The 16,766-nt window shown below is 38.2% G+C and overlaps 1 protein-coding gene across 4 annotated transcripts; it reads right to left on the reverse strand.

Moving 5' to 3' along the window:
• Positions 1 to 2,252: 2,252 nt before the first annotated feature.
• Positions 2,253 to 16,484, reverse strand: LOC311507338 (uncharacterized protein). 4 transcript variants are annotated; one of them, XM_084571643.1, is made up of 13 exons: positions 16,250 to 16,484; positions 15,533 to 15,565; positions 14,168 to 14,301; positions 10,813 to 10,986; positions 10,553 to 10,711; positions 9,309 to 9,482; positions 8,145 to 8,318; positions 7,521 to 7,694; positions 7,170 to 7,343; positions 6,015 to 6,188; positions 4,857 to 5,030; positions 4,255 to 4,428; positions 2,253 to 3,531 (listed from the first exon to the last, which is right to left on the reverse strand). In XM_084571643.1, the coding sequence occupies exons 4-13, from the start codon at positions 10,896 to 10,898 to the stop codon at positions 3,351 to 3,353; spliced, it is 1,644 nt and encodes a 547-aa protein (XP_084427769.1). In that variant the 5' UTR covers positions 10,899 to 10,986; positions 14,168 to 14,301; positions 15,533 to 15,565; positions 16,250 to 16,484; the 3' UTR covers positions 2,253 to 3,350. The 4 variants fall into 4 exon arrangements, with proteins under 4 accessions (XP_084427769.1, XP_084427770.1, XP_084427768.1 ...); XM_084571644.1 differs by lacking the exons at positions 15,533 to 15,565; positions 16,250 to 16,484 and having other exon boundaries at positions 14,081 to 14,184; XM_084571642.1 differs by lacking the exons at positions 14,168 to 14,301; positions 15,533 to 15,565; positions 16,250 to 16,484 and having other exon boundaries at positions 10,813 to 11,985.
• Positions 16,485 to 16,766: the final 282 nt, after the last annotated feature.

Raw genomic sequence — 16,766 nt, forward strand, 5'->3', positions numbered from 1 at the left:
TAAAGATGCTCATGTTTGAGCTACAAGAGCTCCGGTTGTTGTGACTCCTCAGGCAACAGATGTTAGCTGGTGGCCCATGAATGTCACTTTTATATGTCCGTGGATCTCATTAAAGTTGACCTCCACCTGTCATAACTATAGATTTAAACATTTAAAAATCTCAAAATTAATTTGGAACTCGGGTCAAATCGTGTTTCTTTAACACAAGTGTCAGCCTGAACACACACAGACTCATCTATGCATCCAGACACCAGACGTCCTTCACAAAGCTGAGCTCAGCATTAGTCACGCTCCACCACAGTGTTATTACACAAAACATGATGGTACCGAGATATCTGATTACATTACAGTCTGAATACGTGCTATCAGCAATTTAACCTTGATTTAACATTAGATTCTCTTTGTGTCTACACATACAGTTTATTTTTTTTCCAATCATTTAACAAGAATATTGATGGATGTTATCAGAAGTTAGAATCGCCTCCATCAGAAGAAATTACTTCTTCAACAAGTTTTGCATTAAGTTTTCCTTCAGCCTCTGACACCAGTTTTATGAACTTTTTGACCACACTTCCTGCAAACGTCCTTCATGAAACATGATGTTTGAGGTTTTCTCTGCACGTTCTGCCTCCAACACATTTCAAGGGTTAAGACTATTGTTAGTAGCCTGACGAGCCAGACCCACATTAAATGTAGGGTCTGGGCACTCTCCATAGACAGGGCTCAACCGGAGGGGTGGGATAAACGGTTGTCTTTCAAACTCCCTCTCCACGCAATAGGATAGCGCTACAAGCAATCAGAGAAACGAAGAAGGTGACGTAGTCAGAGCGACGGAAAAGAGAGTTCCTTGCATGTGTTGTGGAAAAAACTTATTCTAATAGATATTAAATAGTTCTTGTTGCATCCTGTTTTGTTTTTTTTATGAGTTCGCCTACAGGTTGAGTTTCTCCTGCATTAATCATTTTTAAGCTGTGGATCAAACTTTTGCCGTATCCGGTTGGCAAAACTCCAAATACATCCTTCTTTTGTTAGAATGACCTCAGTGCAGTTTCTTGTTCTTTTCTCAGAGAAAAGCTTAACTTCAAGTCTTTCAGAGTGGCGGCCAAAGCCGATTCGAAAGAAAGTTGTTCACTAGCAGCAGCCATCGCTCTGGTAGTTCTTGCAGGATGGGGAATTCACGCGTAATTCACGGAACTTATGGTCGCAGGTCAGTCGTCATCATGTTAAGCCCGCCCACCGACTCGTGATTGGCCCGGTCCATCTTGGATTTTTTGAAATCTCAAGTCAACGGAGAGTAACTAGACTGCCCCTGGAAGCAAATGTAATTTGCTGCCGCTAGGGGCGCGTCTAGATTCTAGGCTATATTGTTAGTCCTTCTTTGGTGGATTTGTCGATGTGAATGTGTCCCGCTGAAAGCTCCACTTCAGGTTCATCCATTGGACTGATGGCCTCACATTGTCTTCATCTCTTTGATATGATCAGAGGTGGGTAGAGTAGCCTGAAACTGTACTTAAATATAATAGTACTTGAGTAGAAGTAAAAAGTAGCTATCCAATTTTACTCATGTAACAGTAAAAAAGCATGTGATGAAAAGACCAATCGCAATGTCAGATTTCCTTTTTAGAAATAATGTAATTAGGCAGACAGGAACATAAAATGATATGCAAATAATATACAATACACACTGTATACTGTATATTTACTAGCACTGGACACAGTTGCCTCTGCTATTCTACGTGTGATTTGATTCCCTGTCTGCTACATGTGAAGAGTTTGTGCCGCTAAGCCGCCACAATTTGTGTTTGGTTGTGTGACTGCATGGCTACGTCTGAGTCATGTAATTATTTTTGCTGTGTCTGGTGTCTTGTGGTAGATCTACTGGTGCCATTTCTCTGGCAAAAATAACACATATTTAATGTGCAGAATAGATGGTAAAAAAATAAAAAATAACAAGTAGTTAGTCCAATGTAGCAGAGTAAGAGTAACGTTTCTTCTTCACAAATCTACTCAAGTAAAAGTAAAATGTACAGTGCAGTAAAACTACTCTTCAAAGCACATTTTTTTCAAAACGTTTCTCAAGTAAATGTAACAGAGCAAATATAACTCATTACTACCCACCGGTGGAGAATTGAGAGTTAAGTCAGGAAGTGAACACCGTCCAGTCTCTGAGGCAGAGGAGCAACCACACCAGAATATTTCCACCACCGTGCTTCACAACTGCTCTGAAGTTCTTCTCCAGAAAAGCTCCTAACATGTCGACTGTTACTTCTGAACAAACAGGCCTGCTCCTTGTCTCCATGTAGACTTTTTGGACAGGACAGACTTCCTTCTCCTCAGGTCAAATTGTCAGAATCTCTTTCTGATTGTAGATGCAGCTCTTTGACACCAACTGCTGCTGTGCACATCCTGCACTGGTCTTATTTTAGAATCCTGGGCTGATCTTTTGCTGTAACAAACTGTCCTGGACAAACTGTCAGTCAGTTTAGATGATGGTTATACCACACACTTCAGTATCATAGAGCAGCACAGGTTCAAATAAAGAACTTTTAGCAGTTAAATGATAAACATGAGTACAGAATGTGGTTCTCGTGTTCTTGTTTTTAATAGGTTCCGTTTAACAGAGGGTAAAATGTCAGAAGCCTAAAGGTTCCATTGGATGTTATTTTTTTCACAGGATATGTGCTCTCTCCTCTCAAAGCCTCTGTTTGCATTGTCTACTTTTTATTGATTCAAGGGAGTCTGACAGGTTTTACAAAGAAGGCCATTGAACGACTGCCTTATGCCAACATTATTTGTTTGTCTTTAGCTTCATGAGCAAACTAAGATAAGTGAAGCAGACACAGTGGCAGCGGTTGATGCTATTCAAAGACGCTAGTGTGCAGTCGCACTCTATTAATTGCAACGAAATGTGGTTGAGTCTCAGAATATCACATCAGTAAAAACACATTTCATCTATGCAGGGATTGTTTTAGTTGCAGGGTTGTGTGAGCAAATATTTGCATGAGCAAACTGTCTCTAGGCCTGCTTGTCCTGACACATGAAGATCATCAATGTTTTTCATATCAGTCCACAGTCCACAGGGAAGTTGGGACTGTAAATCCCCCTCTTCCTGTTTTTAACCTGAACCACTGACTGCAGAGTGCAGGAGAGAGGAATCAAATGAGAAGGGAACACACAGCTCTCCCTTCTGTTCATGTGATGTCTTTACTGAGTCAAAGTCACGCAGGTAGAATTCACTTGTATTTTATTGACAAAAAAAATTACACATTTGAATGAATTCCTTTTCATTGTATTTATTTGTTAAACAGTTGTACATCATCGCCAGTTTTTCTGCAACTGCACTTCTGACCTCAGAGATTCAGAGTCTCCAGTCTACAGAGTGGACTCTTCTTAATATCATGCAGCTGCTTCACCACTGAATTCTGCAGCTTGTTTCCACTCAGGTCCAGATGTTTCAGATGGGAGGGGTTGGACTGCAGAGCTGAGACCAGAGAATAACAGCTGATCTCTGACACACTGCAGGACTCCAATCTGAATAAAGCATGAAAGATAAATCACCTATAGTCATTTGTGTTCAGGTTCATCATGACATAATCTCACAAAACTTTTTTGAAGACAAATAAAAAAAAAATAATAAAATAAACTAAGTTTTGAAACCTAGCAGAATGATTTAAAAGTATGAAACTAATTCGGATGTAGAAAGAATTCAGATGTCTATGGAATTTTCTTTCTCCACAGCTGCATAAGTCTTTTTCTAGTTTCTTCAAAATGTTTTCAGAGTGTCTCTGTTTTACAGAGCAGGAATTGTCCTCTTCTAATGAGTGACATTTTATTTTTTATTTTTTTTTTGTGTGTGTGTGTGTGGTGGGGGGGTAAAGACCATGTCCTTGTCTCTTGTTTTTTTTTTTTTCAGATTTCAGTCTAAAATGGAGCAGAGTGAGACGCTGCTAAAAATCACATGATCCAAACCTCCCAACTTTGTGGTCAAATGTCAACCTTTTAAGACAGAAGGGAAACTCTGATATAAAATAATATTTACAGGGCTCTGAATGTTTTACAGACTTTCTAAAACATTATCCAAGCTTTCGCTGAGTTTCAAACTTTTGAAACATTTGTCATATTTTCAGATTACAGCATGATTGCCATAGAAATTTACAGCTTTATGGATGAAAGTTCTGGATGAACATACATGAGGTTCACTTGGTCATTAAACATATCAGATCTACAACAGTAACAGACAGTCAGTGAACTGACCTCAGAGTCTCCAGTCTACAGTCTGGACTCTCCAGAAAATCACACAGCTGAATCACTCCTGAATCCTGCAGAGTGTTTTCACTCAGGTCCAGATGTTTCAGATGGGAGGGGTTGGACGTCAGAGCTGAGACCAGAGATTCACAGCTGATCTCTGACAAACTGCAGCCATTCAATCTGAATAAAGAATAAAAGATGTAGATAAAATCTAATCAGATATATTATTGTGGATCATCATCATGCCGTCTACAGACAGTAATATGTGACAGTGTGAAGAGTGTGAGCTCCTTCCAGCAGCTGTGGTTCAGTGAGAATGGACTGATACATGGATCACAGCAGGGTTCACTCCAAATCAAATGTGGCTGAATGATGATGAAACAACAGGAAGCTCAGACACTAAACACACCTCAAACACCTGCACCTGAACACATGATCTAATCTGTGTGAATTGGCCATGAATACAACGATCAACATTATAAAGTTATTTAAATGTGTTTGTATTTGTCTTCAGTCCGAGAAACAATAAAGTTATACATGAAAATGAATGAGGTTCAGTTGTGGAAAGAAGATGTAAAATCTAAAATAGTAAAAGTCAAAGAACTGACTCCAGAGTCTCCAGTCTACAGAGTGGACTCTCCAGAAAATCACACAGCTGAATCACTCCTATATCCTGCAGCTCATTGTAACTCAGGTCCAGATGTTTCAGATGGGAGGGGTTGGACTTCAGAGCTGAGACCAGAGAATCACAGCTGATCTCTGACAAACTGCATCTCTTTAATCTGAATAAAGAACAAAAGATGTAGATTAATCATGAATAGTTAGATGTGTTCAACTTTTTTCAAAAAGAAATCGAATTAAAAAAAGTGAACTAAGTTTTGAAGGCTTACAGAATGATTTAAAAGTATTAATAGAATTCAAATGTCTGTAAATGTTATTTTGTTTTAGAGTTTTCTTTCTCCACCGCTGCATAAGTCTTTTTCTAGTTTCTTCAACATATTTTCAGAGTGTTTCTGTTCTCCTGAAACATCATTTTGTTTTCCAGGTCAAAATCCTGAATCCTTGAAAATGCTGGCCTGAAAATGTGAGCAAAACAGTTTACATAGCTGGAATCTTCCTCTTCTAATGAGTGACTGTTTTTTTTTTTTTTGGGGGGGGGGGGGGGTGATAGAGATCATGTCGTTGTCTCTTATTTTTTTTCAGGTTTCTGTCTAAAATGGATCAGAGAGAGAATGCTGCTAAAAATCACATGATCCAAAGCTCCTAACTTTGTGGTCAAATCTCTGAAAAGTGTGTTTTGTAGTGAGCTTTGAAATATGACTGCAAATGTACTTGCTTCAGAGTTTCAAAATAAAATGTCAACCTTTTAAACAGAAGTTTACAGATTTCAGAACTTTTTATACTCATTCACAGCAGTTTTCAGATCAGAGTTTAAAACCTGGAAACAAACTAATGCACCAGGAGAACAGTGATGAATTTGAAACTCTGAAAACATGTTGAAGAAACACTGTAAAAAGAAGAAGGGAAACTCTGATATAAAATAATATTTACAGGGCTCTGAATGTTTTACAGACTTTCTAAAACATTATCCAAGCTTTCGCTGAGTTTCAAACTTTTGAAACATTTTTCATATTTTCAGATTACGGCATGATTGCCATAGAAATTTACAGCTTTATGGATGAAAGTTCTGGATGAACATACATGAGGTTCAGTTGGTCATTAAACATATCAGATGTATAATAGTAACAGACAGTTAGTGAACTGACCTCAGAGTCTCCAGTCTACAGAGTGGACTCTCTAGAAAATCACACAGCTGAATCACTCCTATATCCTGCAGCTCATTGTAACTCAGGTCTAGATGTTTCAGATTGGAGGGGTTGGACTTCAGAGCTGAGACCAGAGAATCACAGCTGATCTCTGACAAACTGCATCGCTTTAATCTGAATACAGAACAAAAGATGTAGATTAATCATGAATAGTTAGATGTGTTCAACTTTTTTCAAAAACAAATCGAATTAAAAAAAAGTGAACTAAGTTTTGAAGGCTTACAGAATGATTTAAAAGTATTAATAGAATTCAAATGTCTGTAAATGTTATTTTGTTTTACAGTTTTCTTTCTCCACAGCTGCGTAAGTCTTTTTCTAGTTTCTTCAACATGTTTTCAGAGTGTCTCTGTTCTCCTGAAACATCATTTTGTTTTCCAGGTCTGAATCCTGAATCCCTGAAAATGCTGGCCTGAAAATGTGAGCAAAACAGTTTACATAGCTGGAATCTTCCTCTTCTAATGAGTGACTGTTTTTTTTTTTTTTTGGGGGGGGGAGTGATAGAGATCATGTCGTTGTCTCTTATTTTTTTCAGGTTTCTGTCTAAAATGGATCAGAGAGCGAATGCTGCTAAAAATCACATGATCCAAAGCTCCTAACTTTGTGGTCAAATCTCTGAAAAGTGTGTTTTGTAGTCAGCTTTGAAATATGACTGCAAATGTACTTGCTTCAGAGTTTCAAAATAAAATGTCAACCTTTTAAACAGAAGTTTACAGATTTCAGAACTTTTTATACTCATTCACAGCAGTTTTCAGATCAGAGTTTAAAACCTGGAAACAAACTAATACACCAGGAGAACAGTGATGAATTTGAAACTCTGAAAACATGTTGAAGAAACACTGTAAAAAGAAGAAGGGAAACTCTGATATGAAATAATATTTGCAGGGCTCTGGATGTTTTACAGACTTTCTAAAACATTATCCAAGCTTTCACTGAGTTTCAAACTTTTGAAACATTTGTCATATTTTCAGATTACAGCATGATTGCCATAGAAATTTACAGCTTTATGGATGAAAGTTCTGGATGAACATACATGAGGTTCAGTTGGTCATTAAACAGATCAGATCTATAATAGTAACAGACAGACAGTGAACTGACTCCAGAGTCTCCAGTCTACAGTCTGGACTCTCCAGAAAATCACACAGCTGAATCACTCCTAAATCCTGCAGCATGTTTTCACTCAGGTCCAGATGTTTCAGATGGGAGGGGTTGGACTTCAGAGCTGAGACCAGAGATTCACAGCCGATCTCTGACAAACTGCAACCATTCAATCTGAATAAAGAATAAAAGATGTAGACAAAATATTGTGTTGAAATGAACAGATTGACTTTGTCCTTCTGTCTCAGAAACTTGGAGATACTGAACATACATGAACTAAAGAACATTTGACACATGATTTAAACTGGATAAATAAAGAAACTCTACAACAGCCCCAGTCAGTGAACTGACCTCAGAGTCTCCAGTCTACAGTGTGGACTCTCCAGAAAACCCCACAGCTGAATCACTCCTAAATCCTGCAGCTTGTTTTCACTCAGGTCCAGATGTTTCAGATGGGACTGGTTGGACTTCAGAGCTGAGACCAGAGCATCGCAGCTGATCTCTGACAAACTGCAGCTCTTCAATCTGAATAAAGAATAAAAGATGCAGATAAAATCTAATCAGACATGTTTGACTGACTTTGTCCTTCTGTTATTGTGGATCATCATCATGTCTTCTACACACAGTAATATGTGACAGTGTGAAGAGTGTGAGCTCCTTCCAGCAGCTGTGGTTCAGAGAGAATGGACTGATACATGGATCACAACAGGCTTCACTCCAAATCAAATGTGACTGAATGATGATGAAACAACAGGAAGCTCAGACACTAAACACACCTCAAACACCTGCACCTGAACACATGATCTCAATTGTGTGAGTTGGCCATGAATACAGCTATCAACATTATAATGTTATTTAAATGTGTTTGTATTTGTCTTCAGTCCGAGAAACAATAAAGTTATATATGAAAATGAATGAGGTTCAGTTGTGGAAAGAAGATGTAAAATCTAAAATAGTAAAAGTCAAAGAACTGACTCCAGAGTCTCCAGTCTACAGAGTGGACTCTCCAGAAAATCACACAGCTGTATCACTCCTGAATCCTGCAGCTCATTGTAACTCAGGTCCAGATGTTTCAGATGGGAGGGGTTGGACTTCAGAGCTGAGACCAGAGAATCACAGCTGATCTCTGACAAACTGCATCTCTTTAATCTGAATAAAGAATAAAAGATGTAGATTAATCATGAATAGTTAGATGTGTTCAACTTTTTTGTGTTCAACAAATCGAATTAAAAAAGTGAACTAAGTTTTGAAAGCCTGCAGAATGATTTAAAAGGCTTAATATAATTCAAATGTCTGTAAATGTTATTTTGTTTTAGAGTTTTCTTTCTCCACCGCTGCATAAGTCTTTTTCTAGTTTCTTCAACATGTGTTTAAGAGTGTCTCTGTTCTCCTGAAACATCATTTTGTTTTCCAGGTCAGAATCCTGAATCCTTGAAAATGCTGGCCTGAAAATGTGAGCAAAACAGTTTACATAGCTGGAATCTTCCTCTTCTAATGAGTGACTGTTTTTTTTTTTTTTGGGGGGGGGGGGGGGGGGTGATAGAGATCATGTCGTTGTCTCTTATTTTTTTTCAGGTTTCTGTCTAAAATGGATCAGAGAGAGAATGCTGCTAAAAATCACATGATCCAAAGCTCCTAACTTTGTGGTCAAATCTCTGAAATGTGTGTTTTGTAGTGAGCTTTGAAATATGACTGCAAATGTACTTGCTTCAGAGTTTCAAAATAAAATGTCAACCTTTTAAGACAGAAGTTTACAGATTTCAGAACTTTTTATACTCATTCACAGCAGTTTTCAAATCAGAGTTTAAAACCTGGAAACAAACTAATGCACAGGAGAAACAGTGATGAATTTGAAACTCTGAAAACATGTTGAAGAAACACTGTAAAAAGAAGAAGGGAAACTCTGATATAAAATAATATTTACAGGGCTCTGAATGTTTTACAGACTTTCTAAAACATTATCCAAGCTTTCGCTGAGTTTCAACCTTTTGAAACATTTGTCATATTTTCAGATTACGGCATGATTGCCATAGAAATGTACAGCTTTATGGATGAAAGTTCTGGATGAACATACATGAGGTTCAGTTGGTCATTAAACATATCAGATCTACAATAGTAACAGACAGTCAGTGAACTGACCTCAGAGTCTCCAGTCTACAGTCTGGACTCTCCAGAAAACCACACAGCGGATTCACTCTTGAATGCTTCAGGTTGTTGAGACTCAGGTCCAGATGTTTCAGATGGGAGGGGTTGGACTTCAGAGCTGAGACCAGAGATTCATAGCTGATCTTTGACAAACTACAGCCATTCAATCTAAATAAAAATAAAAGATGTAGACAAAAATCTAATCAGACATGTTTGACTGACTTTGTCCTTCTGTTATTGTGGATCATCATCATGTCTTCTACACACAGTAATATGTGACAGTGTGAAGAGTGTGAGCTCCTTCCAGCAGCTGTGTTTCAGAGAGAATGGACTGATACATGGATCACAGCAGGGTTCACTCCAAATCAAATGTGACTGAATGATGATGAAACAGCAGGAAGCTCAGACACTAAACACACGTCAAACACCTGCACCTGAACACATGCTCTCATCTGTGTGAGTTGACCAGAATACAGCTATCAACATTATACAGTTATTTAAATGTGTTTGTATTTGTCTTCAGTCCGAGAAAAAATAAAGTTATACATGAAAATGAATGAGGTTCAGTTGTGGAAAGAAGATGCTTTCAGAATGATTTAAAAGTCTTAATAGAATTCAAATGTATGTAAATGTTATTTTGTGTTAGAGTTTTCTTTCTCCACAGCTGCAGAACTCTTCTTCTAGTGTTTTCTCAACATGTTTTCAGAGTGTCTCTGTTCTCCTGGTGAATCAGTTTGTTTTCCAGGTCTGAATCCTTGTAAATGCTGGTCTGAAAACTGCTGAGAAAATGTGAACAAAACATTTTCGAGAGCTTGAATCTTTCTTTTCTAAAGAGTGACATGTTATTTTGGAAAAAAAATGATAAAGACCACGTCCTTGTATCCTGCTTTTCTCAGGTTTCAGTTTCAAAATGGATCAGAGAGAGAACGCTGCTAGAAATCACATGTTCCAAAAGCTCCTAACTGTGTGTTCAAATCTCTGAAAAGCGGGTATTGTAAAGTCAGCTCTGAAACACGACTGCAAATATACTTCCTTCAAAGTTTCAAAATAAAATGTCAACCTTTTAAAACAGAAGCTTCCAGATTTCTGAACTTCTTACACTCATTCACATCAGTTTTCAGGTTACAGTTTAAATCCTGGAAACAAACTAATACACCAGGAGAACAGTGATGAATTTGAAACTCTGAAAACATGTTGAAACATATCAGATCTACAATAGTAACAGTCAGTGAACTGACCTCAGAGTCTCCACTCTACAGTCTGGACTCTCCAGAAAACCACACAGCTGCTTCACTACTGAATCCTGCAGCTTGTTTTCACTCAGGTCCAGATGTTTCAGATGGGAGAGGTTGGACTTCAGAGTTGAGACCAGAGAATCACAGCTGATCTCTGACAAACTGCAGTTGAAATACTGGACATTTATCAACTAAATAACATTTCACACATCAGTGATTTCAACTGGATAAATGAAGAAAACAGTTACAGTCAGTAAACTGACCTCAGAGTCTCCAGTCTACTGTGTGGACTCTCAAGTCCAGCAGACAGCAGCTTCACTCCTGAATCCTGCAGGTTATTATCACTCATGTCCAGCTCTGTCAGATAGGAAGGGTTGGACTTCAGAGCTGAGGCCACAACTTCACAATCAGTCTCTGAGAGTCCACGTCCAGCAGGTCTGTGATTAGAAAACATATAGAATCTGTTAGTGTTGTAGTCAAGACCACCTAACCTGAGACCGAGTCAAAACCAAGACCAGGGCATACCAAGCAAGACAAGACCAAGACTTTGAGGGGGCGAGACCAAGTCAAGATTAAGACCGAGGAGGGGCGAGACCAAGTCCAAGACCAGGACCAAACGAAATAAACAGAAGCATTAGTCTATTTGTCATATTGAAAAATGAATTTATTTCAAACTGTTGGTAAGGCCATCTGGCCAATCTTCAAACACACTTCACCCCACTTCACCCCGTCAAAAAAAAACAAAAAGAAAATCTCAGTCCAAGCTAAATTCATAACTTGACAGCCCTGGATATAACCAAGTTTTTAAGATGGTTATACACACACTTAGCCTTATACATTGGTTGAACAATTTTAATTATCATTGCTTTGTATTAGGGATGCACCTAAATGAAAATTCTTGGCTTAAAGTTGCTGCAGTTTTGTTTAACGCTGACAAAAAAGTTTGGGAACCAGAACGTTTAGAATGTGTGGAACTCAGTGAACAGTTACAGTTGGAAACATGATCTCTCTTTGCTCCCTACTGCTGTCAGCTACAACTGTTCACGTCCATGTGCAGGAAAAGTCTGCTGAAATGAAACTAGTCACTGGACAATAAAGATTCTTCTGATATCATATGATTTAGGTTGAGGTTCTCGACTCTTTCTGGTGCAGATGGTCAGTGAACAGTCAGTGTTGGTGTACTTACTGTATTTCTTGGCTGACTTAAATAGAGCCCTGGTCTTGTTTGCAAGAAATCACTGCAGCGCGACCAAGATGGCTGCCGAGTGGTGAGACTGACCTGTGAGGACTTTGCTGGGATACCCTGAAATAATCTCTTCATCTTCTTCCATTTGCCGCATATCAGCGCAGACAGTTACTGTTTAATTGACAGAATAGTGATTGTCTCTGAGATTAGCAGAATACATTCCACCTCTCTCTTTACTGATGGACTTATATTTATTTGTCTCTTTATAGTTAAATTGTTCTTAAAATGAAACTAGTTGGTCAACATTTTAAATGGTAAAAAGGATAGAATTCTAATTTCTTATTTTTCATCTCATGTGGAGGAATATTTAAGTTGAGCTGGTTGTCTATGAACCAGAGGATTAGTGGTTCGATCCCTGGAACATAAACCACATGTTTACACGTCCTTGAGCAAGACACTGAACCCAGAGTTGGTTCCAGTTTTGGTACTGCTGTGTGAATGTGTTCGAACAGGTGAGTAGATGTGTCGGCTTGTCAACATGCAAGGCAGGGAACTGCTTGGAGCCAAAGGGCGACTTACACAACAGTGGTAGAAATGCTATGATTTCTATTCTATTCTTCAACTTCACATTAATTCATTCATCTTCTGTAACCACTTGTTCCTGTTAAGGGTCACGGGGTCTGCTGGAGCCTATCCCAGCTGTCATCGGGCGAGAGGCAGGGTTCACCCTGGACAGGTCTCCAGTCTATCTCAGGGCTAACACAGAGAGACAGACAACCATTCACACTCACACCTACGGCCAATTTAGAATCACCAATGAACCTAACCAGCATGTCTTCGGACGGTGGGAGGAAGCTGGAGTACCTGGAGAGAACCCACGCAGACACAGGGAGAACACGCAAACTCCACACAGAAAGGAACCAGTCGACCCATGGATTCAAACCTGAGACCTTCTCGCTGTGAGGCATCAGTGCTAACCACCTTGCCACTGTGCTGCCCATATTTAATGTTCAAACTGATAAATCTTATTGTTTGTTTGTTTTTAGTTTTTTTGCAGATATTCACTCATTTTGAATTTGATGCCTGCAACACGTTCCAAAGAAGCTGGGACAGGGGCAACAAAAGACTGGGAAAGTTGAGGAAAGCTCAAAAAAACACCTGTTTGGATCAGTCCACAGGTGATCAGGTTAACTGAAAACAGGCGAGTGTCATTATTGGGTGTAAAAGGTACAAGGTATAAAGTTAAAAGGTATAAAATCCCCAAAAGGCTCAGTTTTTCACAAACAAGCATGTGGCGGGGTTAACCACTCTGTGAGCAAATAGTCCGACAGTTTAAGAACATCGTTTCTATCTTAGTTTTATAGTAGTAGCAATTATTTATTAAAGTTTTCAACCACCACATTGTACATACAGAATGTTTTTATATTTCTATTTTTCTCTATATACTTTTCAGTGTTGTTATTTTTTGTATATATTCCTTTTCCCAAATTTGTATTTGTATTTTATTTTTTATAATTTTCCCATCGAATAAGAAATTTTTTTTTTTTTTTTGTATTTCTGTCTAATTCCACGCTACTGTGACAAGGAAATTTCCGATACGTGGGATAAATAAACTATGTCTTATGTACAATTGCAATGATTTTTGCACATCTGTGAAGGCTCCATTAATGCTGAAAGGTACTTACAGGTTTTGGAGCAACATATGCTGCCATCCAAGCAACGTTTTTTTCAGGGACGTCCCAGATTGTTTTATCGAGACCATGCCCAGACACATTCTGCACGTATTGTAGTGTATTCAATTTATTAGAAGTTGAGAAAGATTTGAAAATCATTGTATTCTGTTTAATTGTACGTTCAGAAACCTTGTTCTTAAACTGGACTATTTGCTCACGGAGTGGTGAACCTTGACCCATTCTTGTTTGCGAACCACTAAACCCTTTGGGGGAGACTTCTTTTATATCCACTTATGACTCTCGCCTGTTTCTAATTAACCTGTTCAACTGTGGACTGCTCCAGACACATGTTTTTTTTGAGCATTCCTCAACTTTCCTCGTCTTTTGTTGGCCCTGTCCCAGCTTCTTTGGAAGGGGTTCGTAGAACCTGATTTCACCTGGTGACTTTTAACGCCCTTTTAAAACCATTCTATTGAAATGAAAGAGCTCACATTCACAAAATGTCTTTAAGAATGAAAAATATTATATTTAACGTTAGTCTAATGTGTTCCTTTGGATGATTTTCCAGTAACAGACTAGTCTGATCAGAGTCACTCTGACTGAGAACAGAACAGGAAGTGACACACACTCACAGTTTAATGTAAGCAGCCAGAACTGAAAGTGATCACTCACGAGTTTGTGTGAATGTTTGAATTAAACTGTTCTGGATCTTCTTCTCTCTACAGTCTCTACACAAAGAAAATTAATGTTAACACTCACACTGCATCAGTCTACAGTTCTCCTCCTCCTGTTCTGTCTCTTAAAATGGAGTTTGAACAAACACACTGAAGACTTTCATTTCTGTAGCTCCTCCTTCACTTGGAACTGTGTGTGTGTGTGTCATTCTTTGTGCCCTAGAAGATTTGGGGGAGGAAAAGTCAATGTTGCATTAACGGCATCCCTGCAAACATTTCGACGTCTAATAAACGTTGAAACGACGTCTAAACGTACACGTCGCCAGGAGGTCTAAAAGTAATGCTGAAATGCAAATTGAAACGACGTCGCGTTGCAACCTCGACGTCTTTTGGTCGTAAACAACGTCTCCACAACGTCACGTTGTAACACAGATGTCTTCTAAACGCGCATTATTCACCTTCTAAAAATGATCCAGTGTAAATATTCTGATATATATATTTTTACAGCTGTAGCCTATGTGTCGAGTTTTAGATGTTGTTTCTGCAGTGAAGTGGGAGTTAAAAAGAGGTTGACAAATGCAGGTAGAGAAGATGTTGACGTTGCGATCTGACGTCTTTTCAACCTGCATTTCAGCATTACTTTTAAAGCCCCTGGCTGCGTCTAGGTCTCGACGTCGTTTTAACGTTTGTTCAACGTCGAAATGTTATCTGTTAAAATTGACTGATTAACTGTAAAAACAATTACAGTGTTTACATATAGATAATACATTCAATGAATAATAAATTATATTATAAATATTTTTTGCTATAAATTAACACATTTATATAAATACATTGTATTAACAGAACCTACCTTTGGGGGGAAATTATAAGTTTGAAAACACAAAAGTGCAATTTCTTTAAAGTTTTATTACACAATTAGAACAGTAAAAAATAATGAGACCAACATGATTCTTACACATACAGCTCTGGAAAAAGTTGAGACCACTTCAAAATGATCAGTTCCTCTGGTTTTACTATTCATAGCTGTGTTTGAGTAAAATGAACACTTTTGTTTCATTCTATAACCTACTGACAAAATTTCTCCCAAACTGGAAATAAAAATATTGTCATTTAGAACATGTATTTGCAGAAAATGGCAACAGGTCAAAATGACAAAACAATTCTGGTGTTTTCAGACGTTGTATAATGCAAAGAAAACAGGTTCATATTCATTTTAGAACACAACACTACTTTTCAAACTTAGGAGGAGTTTAGACATCAACATTGGTGGAATAATCCCAATTTTTAATCGCAGCAGTGGTCTTTTTATTTTTAGCTGTATGTGCAATAAACATATTAAAAAAAAAAATGAGACCAAAACTGTTAACACCAACACAGTTGAAAAACACTTTGTAGGCGATCACAATCTCCTCTGGCCCCCTCTCCCCCCTATCAATGGCTCCTTCACCTGGAGTGGAGATCCTCACTCTGTCATGTGAAGCTGGAAAAACATTTGAAGTATATTACTTAACAATTCTTAAACACATCTTGGGAAATTGTACACTGTTTTACCATCTAATTCACCTACGTACATACTACATACATCACATGAATGTTAAGTCATGAAACAGACATAAATTGCTTTTTGGTTATATTTACATAGGCCATAAAGTCCCAGATAATGATAAAATAAAAACATTACCTGATTTTAAATAGAAGAAGCATTGTTGATTAACAAAGCAGACAATTAGGCATTTCACTGGGAGTCAATTTTTTATATTCACAATTCGCTGAATGTTAACATTTTAACAGCTAATCAATAGATTAGGCTACCATTGTATTTTTATGAAGATAAATTCACATTTTCAAATTATCTTGGGGAAAAAATGCATTTTCTGGACACCTCCATGTCAGCTCGTCTGTATAAGTGCTTCACTGATTTATGTCTGGATTTCTAAACTCCAATAGTCCAAAAATATCAGAATATTAGACAGAAAGCACACTGCAGAGGCCTGTTTTATGTTAGCCGAGTGAGCAGCTAGCTTGAAATCCACTCGACAGTTAAACACATAACGCACGGTCGGTCAATGACACTTTTTAAAACACAGAAAGTTGCATATGAACCTACAGTCTATGATATGAACACATATAAACCGTCTCTGATGTTTTATGTCAATGAACTTACCGAAAAAACTGTTCGGTACGTGCCGTGCTTCTCTGCAGTCGTGTTCCGCTGCCAGGTTTGAAGTAGAAGGTCCCGCCCTTTTCGCCTCTGATTGGTTAGAAGGGCTCTCACCCGATTGGTTGTATACATTTATTTTTTTCATCTAGTTGGTTTGTGGTCGAGGCGCGACCTAGACCTATTTTAAACTCGTTTCACGGTAGAGGTCGCCCCTTAGACCTGCCGTCAACCCCCAGGTTGATGAAATGTTTGCAGGGATATTGTTATAACGCTGGATAAACTTTTTTGTAGTTGTTGATATCAGGTTTGGATGCCATGGAAACCACTCCTTGGAAATACCAGAGAATCTGTGCCATAATAATATAATAATGTTTAAAATGTCAGCTCACCCTGATTCTGAATCGATTTAATAGTTTCATAGTTTGAATCGTAGTTCTGGGAAAACATTTCCATCACAAACAGGACAAATTATAGGTTTACACTGAAAAACATATGGCATATCATGTTAATTCATTCCTTA

Source organism: Chelon labrosus (assembly GCF_963514085.1).
Source record: "Chelon labrosus genome assembly, chromosome: 2".
Taxonomy (NCBI): domain Eukaryota; kingdom Metazoa; phylum Chordata; class Actinopteri; order Mugiliformes; family Mugilidae; genus Chelon; species Chelon labrosus.

Bases quoted from the DNA above. Each gene is read 5' to 3' on its own strand.
- LOC311507338 (XM_084571642.1), bottom strand. From the start codon at position 11,003: ATGTTTTCTAATCACAGACCTGCTGGACGTGGACTCTCAGAGACTGAT. The intron at 10,712-10,812 runs GTCAGTTTACTG...TTTCAACTGCAG, and splicing joins AGTAGACTGGAGACTCTGAG to TTTGTCAGAGATCAGCTGTG. The intron at 3,532-4,254 runs GTCAGTTCACTG...TGCTTTATTCAG, and splicing joins TGTAGACTGGAGACTCTGAG to ATTGGAGTCCTGCAGTGTGT.